Consider the following 9808-nt stretch of genomic DNA (forward strand, 5'->3'; position numbering starts at 1 on the left):
TGTTTGGGGAGAGAGAAAATGATTGATGAGAATATATCTTTTGCTAAAGGAAACGTATATTATTTGTACATATTGAGATAAAAATAGAAACAAATGACAATATCATTGAGATAAATGATATATATTATTTGGTTTAGTTTTGAATTGGCGATTTATTAAGTAAAATGTTTTATAAAAAATAATGCAAGAATGCGTGAAACAATCAAAATCGAATTTGTTTACAATCGAATCGATCATTTTTTAAAAGAATTTTTTTTTTTAGAAATTAATTATATGAAAATAAATTAGTATATTAAGTGTCCCAAACATAACGTGACAAGGATTACTAACTAGCAAGCATGATGTTCTATTGTTCTACCTTTGTGTCTTTCTATTTCTATTGCTATTTCATCTCTATTCTATTTCTGTGGGTTTGGTTTGGCCTGCTTTGGTTTTCTGATTTTCCTCTCCCTGCCCTTCACTGCTTTCCCTCAAATTCTCGAGATTGGCGTCCTAGATAAAGACCGAGACATCACTGTTCAAGCGCTTCCTCAACCTCCGTCTCTCCAGAATCTCCTCTCTGTGAAGAACACAGAAGCTGATGAGTGAGAGAGGAGGCTCTCTTGGAGGAGAGAGCCTGCCTGTACATGCAAACATCAACGCCATTTCACTGTTCAAACAGTAGACCCGACGCAAAGTACGCTGTTTCAGATACTGGGTTTGTCTCCTTTGGCCTCTTTGATCTTCTGTTTTTCTGGGTTTTTCCTCTGGCTTTTCGTTAATGGTGCTTTCGTTCCGCAAGGAGAACAGAGCGATGGATTCCAGCAAGTACGTGAGATATACGCCCGAGCAAGTGGAGGCCTTGGAGAGGGTCTATGCCGAATGTCCAAAGCCTAGTTCTATGAGGCGGCAGCAGCTTATTAGGGAGTGTCCTATTCTCTCTAACATTGAGCCTAAACAGATCAAAGTCTGGTTTCAGAATCGCAGGTAAATGTTGTATATATTCCATCTCATTTTCTTAATCATTTTGAAATGGTAAGGTTGATTTTCTTTCTTTTTTTTAACCAGAGGGTCACGGGTTTGAGTTGTGAAAGTAATCTCTTTCATGAGAAGGCCACGTACAAATAGGACCTTCCCAGACCCTGATGTTTGATGTTGTTAGTGGGAGCATTTGTTAAGTGGGTTGTATCTTTTTCGGGTGTGATTTCTCTTTGTTTTTCAACAAAATGTGTAGTTTATGTGAAGGACGAACGATCCAGAGCTGAAATATGTTGTTTCTGGCCTTTTTTAAGTTCCTATTTGGGTTTATTTTTCCATCTAGGTTGCCTTGATTTGTTCATCTTTAATCTCCTTGTGCATTTAGAGACTAGATTTTGATATTTCAATGAATTTTAAAATGTGGGCTTATTATCAGTATGCTTTAGGCGTTTTTCTTTTAAAATTTTTTGAAATGAGGGGCTTAGACTTGGATGTGTTTTTTTCACTATTTTGATATTCATCTTACTCATTATTTGTTCTTGTTGTCGGTTATGATAGCAAATCACCGGAAATGGTGAAATATGTATGGTTTTATTGAAAATTGACCTGGTTGTTGAAGAGGAAGTGGCTTCTTTGGGAGGCAACTTGCTTTGTTTTTATGTTTGGAATATCTGCAGCTGTTTGAGTCAGATAACCATTTTACTACATTTTTCCATTTTGGGGATATGGGATTATCAGTGTGATCATCTTGTTTTAAGCATGTTAAATCCACGATTTTGTGTGATTTTATGGTAATGAGGACATGGGTTAGCCATTCCAAGCGAAGATTTTGCCTTCGTGTTCCCTTTCTTTACTATATGAGCATCGAGATGCCTATTCCTTTCCTTAAAATTCTGGCTGCATAGAAAGCAAACCAAAACTTTGATTTTCCTCCTTTGTCTATTATCTTTTCGTTTCTTTTGGAACAAGTAGGGTTGTCTTAGTAACAGTTTGGTTTTTATTCACTCTGTTTCCTTGTAGCATTGGAACTAGATGAAAGATGGTGGCACCTAATCAGTTACTATTGATTGTCTTTGTTTTGTTATTCTACTGGTTTTTTCCCTTAACCTCATTATTGGGTTCCTTGGCTTACTTTTTTAAGTGTTTGGCGGTTCTCTGAATGGATCTGAAAAGAAAGATAATGAAAGCTGATTAGTTGCTTCCCCCGGGTTTGATCTTTCTGGTTTTCCATCCATAATTTTATTTTATTGCTTTACTTTTGTTGGGGGGGGGGGGGGGGTAAGTCTACAGTATTTAAATAGTTCAGTAGTCAAGTTCTTGGTTACTTTCTGTTAGAACAGGTTAGAATCTTTGTTCTGCACAATGATTAACAACCTGCTTTTCTATTTGAGGATTGCTTTCCAAAGAGATGATAGAGGAAAAACATGATTTGAAGCATGGGCTCATTTTGTTGTGATGATACCTAATACGGGTATTGTGGCAGTTCAATTTCTAGTTAATTCTGTATTTATGGTTGTTCCGTGGAAATGCAACTTTAGTAGTATTACTTGAAAATCCATTCCAATATTCATTTCATCATGCTTTCAGATGGGCTATCAAAACAAAAATTTCCTGTCATTTTATTACAATTATTAGTATTTTCTCTTTTTTAAACTCCTCTTTGTGTGGCACTTCAAATGAAATTGGTGTGATTTGTCCCAGACATCACTCAGTGTCAGAAGATTCAGGCTGTTTCCTGTTGTTTAAAATTATGCCTTCTGCCATTTTGAATAAATATCTTTGCTAGTTTCACAACTCCACCTTATTAAATTGATATCAAATGTTTCTTTGCTGGCGAGGGTAATTTTTCTGAAGGGTTGGTGTTAATTTTTACCAATAAAATTTTAGTGTAAATCTTCTTAGGCATAACATGGAATATAATGCCTGGCAGAATATTTGGTCATAACAAAGATGAGTGGTGAGTTAGAATTCATGTTGCCGATCATATCTGATTGGATTAAGCCTTGTGTGATTCTTTACTCTTTGCGTTGGTTGTCTGTTTGAGAGGTAATTAGAGGAAGAAGATTGTTTGCAACTAAGATTTCATTTGTACTTCATCCATAGGTGTCGTGAGAAGCAGAGGAAAGAAGCTTCTCGTCTCCAGACTGTAAACAGAAAGCTGACTGCTATGAACAAATTGCTGATGGAGGAAAATGACCGCTTGCAGAAACAGGTCTCTCAGTTGGTTTATGAGAATGGATACATGCGTCAGCAACTGCAGACTGTAAACTCTCTAGCTTCACCCATGTTGTTCACCTGGATTTCAGATATTTTCCTTTATTCTTCTATTGTTATTTTTTACCATCAAATCATATTCTTAATAATGATAGTCACATTCTTCTGAATTCAGATAATGTTGTATGTATAATGTGATATTCGTATTTCACAAACTGGTCCAGTTTTTGGATTCTTTGAATAATTTATGAATTCTATGCCTTCCTTGTATGCCTTGTGAGTGGTTTTATTGTTCAAGGGATCTCAGTTGCTGGATTATAACAGGTATCCACAACCGCTACCACTGATACCAGCTGTGAGTCTGTGGTTGTGAGTGGTCAGCACCAACAGCAAAACCCAACACCACAGCATCCACAAAGGGATGCTAACAACCCAGCGAGGTAGCTAATCTTTAAAATTAATGTACTTCAATGTGTTTTTGTTTTCATTGTTCCTGAAAGCTCACATTCCTTTTTTTTTTTTTTCAATGTATCAGTCTTCTCACCATAGCTGAGGAGACCCTGACGGAGTTCCTTTCAAAGGCTACTGGAACTGCTGTCGACTGGGTCCAGATGATTGGGATGAAGGTGAAAAATTATCTCATTCTTTTTATTTGTTTTGTTATTGTTATTGCTTAGACGTGATACATAACACTCCTTTTTGATTGCTTTGCAGCCTGGTCCGGATTCTATGGGTATCGTTGCTGTTTCCCGCAACTGTAGTGGGGTAGCAGCACGAGCCTGTGGCCTTGTGAGCCTAGAGCCCACGAAGGTAGTATGAACTCTTTTTTTTTTTTAATAATTTGTTTTACTCTTTAATGATGAAAACATGGCATTTCTTGTAAAAAGGAGATTCATAGATTTTCCTGTGATATTCTGTTCATTTCAATGTTTTACGAGACCAACTGTGTTTCAGGTTGCTGAGATCCTTAAAGATCGTCCATCTTGGTTTCGAGACTGCCGTTGCCTAGATGTATTGAGTGTACTCCCTACAGGAAATGGAGGGATGATTGAACTTATATATATGCAGGTCTGGTCTATTTATAAGATGAAAGTTAGTTCTGTTTGTGCTATTAAAAATTTGTTAAATCCTTGCCTGCTAATTGACCTATTCAACTGTTTTCTATCTTTTTAACTCTATTGACAGACTTATGCACCAACAACACTAGCTGCAGCTCGTGACTTTTGGACACTCAGATATTCTACAAGTTTAGAAGATGGCAGTCTTGTGGTAAATCTTTGAAACTTTTTCCTTTCAATTCTTTGAAATAGACAAAATTTTGAAATTTGTAGCACTTAATGTTTCCCTTGTGAACTTCAGTACTGGCTGTAATATATCGTTTACTGTGCATCTTTCTGTAGAATGCCAACTGTTGCATTCTTTGTGTCTGTCTTCTTGATTTTCTTTCTGGTTGCTGTCAATGTTATGTTCTACAGTGCTTGGTTTGGCTCAATTGCAGTAGTAAATGATGGGTCTGTTGGTGTGCCTTTTATGTAATTTATCATGTGTTTATTGGTTTCTGTTAACGTGCAGATCTGTGAGAGATCTTTAAGTTCTACTGGTGGCCCAACAGGCCCTCCTGCCTCATGTTTTGTCAGGGCCGAAATGCTACCTAGCGGTTATTTAATTCGCCCCTGTGAAGGTGGTGGCTCCATTATTCACATTGTGGATCACATTGACTTGGATGTATGTAGTAATATCCAACCAGTGCTTGAAGTATCAAGCTTCAATATTGATTTATTCACGTGCTCAGTTTCCTGAATTTTTTTCTTTCTTGTGATTTAGGCTTGGAGCGTCCCTGAAGTTCTTAGGCCACTCTATGAATCATCCAAAATTCTTGCACAGAAAATGACAATGGCTGTAAGAATTTCATGTTTTTGGGGTTTCATGAATTAGCCATCTCTTCCTACTTGTCTTAGTGCTTTAAATTTTATGTGCAGGCGTTAAGACATATTCGACAAATCGCACAGGAAACTAGTGGAGAAATTCAGTATGGTGGGGGCCGCCAACCTGCTGTTTTAAGGACATTCAGTCAAAGATTGTGCAGGTGAGGCCTTCCAAGAATTTGTTTTTTTTTTTTTTTTTTCAATTTTTGGCAATGTTGGACATGTTAATGATGTTCTGTTCTGTATGCTAAACATAATTTATTTATTGAAGATTGATTTCGTTAGGCAGAACCAATAATGAAGTGTGATTGCCGAATCAATTTGGAGGGGTGGGGGTGTAATTGGCTTGGCCTACATGAAAGAGCAACCTGAAATGCTTTTTACTGTTCTGTTTTGCTCATTTACCTTAACAACAAAGCTATTGGCAATTCCTTCAGGGGATTTAATGATGCTATCAATGGCTTTGTGGATGATGGTTGGTCTATTATGGGAAGTGATGGTGCGGAGGATGTCACCATTGCTATAAGCTCCTCTCCCAGCAAATTTTTTGGGTCTCAGAATAACTCCTTGTCTATGCTCCCAAGTTTTGGAGGGGTGCTGTGCGCAAAAGCATCAATGCTGCTTCAGGTATTTATGAGAGACTCAAGTGGCCCGTGTCAGCAATTTTTAGATGAATTCTCCTCTTTATTTACTTATTTTCTTTCTGATTGAATTATCTTGCTCTTTGTGGATGAATACATCAATCTCAAGCTGTAAATGCCGGTTTAGAGTACCTCTGATTATTTATGTGGTTTTGTTCAGAATGTTCCTCCTGCTTTGCTTGTTCGTTTCCTGAGGGAGCATCGTTCAGAGTGGGCTGACTATGGAGTTGATGCTTACTCTGCTGCGTGTCTTAAAGCTAGTCCTTATGCAATTCCTTGTGCAAGGCCCGGAAGCTTCCCGAGTAGCCAGGTTATTTTACCGCTTGCACATACTGTGGAACATGAGGAGGTAATAAACCTGTCCATATCTGAAGTCTTATTTTTGCATTGTTTCCTGGTGATTAAAAACAAATTCCGTTTGCTTAGTTTTTTTTTATCTTTGGATTATTCTCTTTCTTCTAATGTAGTTCTTGGAAGTGGTTCGCCTAGAGGGTCATGCATTCTCTCCTGATGATGTAGCTTTGTCGAGGGATATGTACTTATTGCAGGTTGGCTTTATATTTGAGAGTTGAGTTGTTTTGTAGCTCTTCACTTCATTCCTGATTGTTAATTCCCCTTAATCTGTTGTGGCAGCTATGCAGTGGAGTTGATGAAAGCGCAGCTGGTGCCTGCGCTCAGCTTGTATTTGCCCCTATAGATGAATCCTTTGCCGATGATGCTCCTTTGCTGCCATCTGGTTTCCGTGTTATTCCACTGGATCCTAAATCAGTTCAGTGTCATCTTTCAAGCTAGTTCAATGGAATAATTTACTAACGCTTAGTAGATTGTATTGCAAATTGTACCTGAATGGCATTGGCAAGGCTTACTAATTAATCTTTGTAATCTTTTGCTTGGCAGGATGGACCAGCTGTTACTCGAACTCTAGATTTGGCTTCTACTCTTGAAGTTGGTCATGGTGGAGTTCGTCCTGCTGGTGAAGCTGATTCAAGCAGTTATAATCATAGGTCTGTTCTCACCATTGCATTCCAGTTCACTTTTGAAAATCACTTCCGGGATAATGTGGCTGCGATGGCCCGCCAGTATGTCCGTAGTGTTGTTGGTTCTGTCCAGCGGGTTGCCATGGCCATTGCTCCATCCCGGCTAGGTTCCCATCTGGGGTCAAAATCACTGCCTGGCTCTCCCGAGGCTCTTACATTGGCACGGTGGATTTGCAGGAGTTACCGGTATGACTCAGAAAGATGACATATTTATGTTTCTTTTGTCTGATTCTATGGAAACTCGATAAAAATTTAAACCAACAACTACAAGAAAAACAACATATCAAGCGATAATCCCAGTTAGTTAGGTTCACGTGGTTCTCACTGCTTAACATATTACATTTCAGAATTCACACTGGTGGGGAGCTCCTTAGAGCTGATGCAGCGCAAACTGGCGATGCTGTCTTGAAACAGCTCTGGCATCATTCCGATTCAATAATGTGTTGCTCTGTGAAACTAAATGTAATTCCCACTCTAATTATTTCGATTTCAAGTTTTTGTTGGGTGTGTGTGTGTAGTGTGTTTGTGAATAAATTTTCAACAGGATGTTGAATTTGTAATGGCAGGCATCTGCAGTTTTCACCTTTGCCAACCAGGCAGGGCTCGACATGCTGGAAACGACTCTTGTGGCCCTTCAAGACATTATGCTAGACAAGGTTCTCGACGAAGCTGGCAGGAAGATTTTACTCTCCGAGTTCTCAAAGATCATGCAACAGGTAAAGACTCCATTAAAATGCAATAGTAATTTGTTTATTTGATCAGTTTATAAACACTACAAGAAATCACTTGACTAGATACATGGGCATGGCCGTGGACAGATATACTGATAACTCGCTCATCTGTCACAGGGATTTGCTTATTTGCCGGCGGGGATATGCATATCAAGCATGGGGCGGCCGGTGTCGTACGAGCAAGCCGTAGCCTGGAAGGTTCTGGACGACGACGACTCGAGTCACTGCCTGGCTTTCATGTTTGTGAACTGGTCTTTTGTGTAAGGGAAAACATATATATATATATATATATATAGACACATATAGAGGCTGCCTCTTCTAAGTTATATAATGTGGATGTGTATTTATTTTGAAAACTAATGACATGGTGAACTACTAGTGGTAGTAGCAGTCGTTGTAGGTCTTGATCTTGTTGCCAGGTTCACATGAAAACTTTACTTGTTTATGTATTATTATGGTTGGTTTATGGCACTGTTCTCTTGCTTTATGGTCTATTTCTTTCTTTTGCCCGCTAATTATAAATTAAGGCTCCGTTTCTCTTGAAAAATTGTTTTTTTGAAAAAATAATTTTCTATTTGTAGTGTTTGGGAGCAGGAAGTCAACGAAAAATTTAATTTAATTTAAAATAACACATAAGATGACGAAATAATTTTCTTGCCTAGCCTTAAAACGTTTTAATCAGCCCTCTTGTGTTTGCTGTTGCCATCTGTCTCCTCGTTGTCATTTTTGTTTGTTTATCTGTCTCGCTGTTGGGTCTCTCTTTCTCGATTTGGCTATCTTCGGTCACAGTAAGCGTTAAAATTTTTAATTACAGTTGGATAATAAAAAATATATTTTAAAAAATTATATTCAATTTTTTTTCTTTGCAAACTGTTTTCTTAATTTTTTATAAAATTATTATTATATTTAAACGATAATAATTAGTATGTAACTTATGGCAAAATGAAGGTTAAATTAAAAAAAAACCAAATCTAATTTATGTACGACAAGTTGAATTAACCCAATGTTTTTGGAGAGAAAATAAAATTAATTGAACAAATCAAAATGATAAAATCTAATGAAAATAACTGAAGGTCAAAATGACCCGAAATAAAAATGTTGAAAAATATTTGTTGGAATTTTAAGATATTTTTAATGAGGAGAATTATTGTAATAGACATCAAACTAAGTTAACAATAGTGATAATTTCACCAATACTCAACATTTTAAATATTTTTATATTTCAAATTTGGTGACAAATAGCTCATAGCTGAGTGAAATCTTTTAATTTTCCTGACTGGCATATATATATATATATTATTATGATTATCCAACCCAAATCCAAAGAGGGAGGATGATCGCGAGGGGCGTAAAATTGGGGATTCGAGCCACGTGGCTGACGGGCAGTGGTGGGGTGACAACTCATCCCACGGTTTAATGATGTGTATCATCTCCTCAGTCCTCTCTCCCAGAGACCTCCGTACACAAGGCGTGCTGCCGACTGCCCCCACACACTGTCAAAGGTACAACAGGTCCGGAGCGTACACTGCAACGACACGCTGTATGGGAGTACATACACGCACACAAGCCTTGAGTTTTGTTTCTTTTTGTTTGGCTACTTTTCGCATTTATCTTATCATCCCATATGCCGTATTATTATTAAAATCCAAAATAAACGTTTATTTCACTCCAAATGTTACTTACATATTTCATTTTAATATGTAAGATAATATTTATGTATTAATAATATATTATATTAATATAAATATATAATAATATATTAATAATATAAAGTGTCACACTTTAAATATCAAAATTAATTGTTAAAATCAGATTTTAGTATTTTCATATTGCAGTCATAAGGGCTCGCTTTGCTGTATTTTTTTATGTTTTTATTTTTGGGTTAAATTATAAGAGAAATTAAAATTACAGATTTTCCCAAAAGCCTGCTGCGATGAAAGCAAACAACGTTGGCGCGCACCTCTGTCTTGTCCGGCCGGCGGTTCCCATGCAAAAGCTCAAGAATCGCAGGCAACTGGGCCCCAATCTTCCAGTAGTATCCATCCCCTCTGTATATCCCTGGATGCAGCATGGGTATGTATGATCGATTCATGCATGCATACTGATGTATGTAAACCATGTATAACATGATGATGACCATATATGTATGGCTAGGCTTAGCATCTTTCTCCTACTAGGGGTTTCCTTTTCATGCGTTGCAAATCCGAGGCGTTGTTAAAGTTGAATACGAAAGGGCTGCGTTTTTCGAGCCTCGCGCTCTCTCTGTCTCTCTCAAGAGTTAATTTAAAAGGGTGTGTTGTGTT

At 37.6% G+C, this 9808-nt stretch overlaps 1 protein-coding gene across 5 annotated transcripts; it reads left to right on the plus strand.

Moving 5' to 3' along the window:
- Window positions 1–343: 343 nt before the first annotated feature.
- Window positions 344–7992, plus strand: LOC127795668 (homeobox-leucine zipper protein ATHB-14-like). 5 transcript variants are annotated; one of them, XM_052327480.1, is made up of 19 exons: window positions 344–676; window positions 790–966; window positions 3061–3220; window positions 3496–3611; window positions 3707–3797; window positions 3886–3981; window positions 4126–4239; window positions 4357–4440; window positions 4744–4896; window positions 4996–5070; window positions 5151–5257; window positions 5534–5723; window positions 5898–6086; window positions 6205–6285; window positions 6371–6505; window positions 6635–6960; window positions 7122–7236; window positions 7341–7490; window positions 7623–7992. In XM_052327480.1, exons 1-19 carry the CDS (start codon window positions 627–629, stop codon window positions 7767–7769), a joined length of 2556 nt encoding a protein of 851 aa, XP_052183440.1. In that variant the 5' UTR covers window positions 344–626; the 3' UTR covers window positions 7770–7992. The 5 variants fall into 5 exon arrangements, with proteins under 5 accessions (XP_052183440.1, XP_052183441.1, XP_052183442.1 ...); XM_052327481.1 differs by having other exon boundaries at window positions 345–697; window positions 782–966; XM_052327482.1 differs by having other exon boundaries at window positions 345–676; window positions 782–966.
- The last annotated feature ends 1816 nt before the right edge of the window (window positions 7993–9808 follow it).

The sequence above is a fragment of the Diospyros lotus genome, chromosome 2, assembly GCF_014633365.1.
Source record: "Diospyros lotus cultivar Yz01 chromosome 2, ASM1463336v1, whole genome shotgun sequence".
In the NCBI taxonomy this organism is placed as follows: domain Eukaryota; kingdom Viridiplantae; phylum Streptophyta; class Magnoliopsida; order Ericales; family Ebenaceae; genus Diospyros; species Diospyros lotus.

What these genes read in the sequence shown, in the direction of transcription:
- LOC127795668 (XM_052327479.1), top strand. Translation starts at nt 627, where the DNA reads ATGCAAACATCAACGCCATTTCACTGTTCAAACAGTAGACCCGACGCA. An exon ending in TGAGCCTAGAGCCCACGAAG is followed by an intron (nt 3,982 to 4,125) that starts GTAGTATGAACT and finishes ACTGTGTTTCAG; the next exon opens with GTTGCTGAGATCCTTAAAGA. An exon ending in TTCCACTGGATCCTAAATCA is followed by an intron (nt 6,506 to 6,634) that starts GTTCAGTGTCAT and finishes TTTGCTTGGCAG; the next exon opens with GATGGACCAGCTGTTACTCG.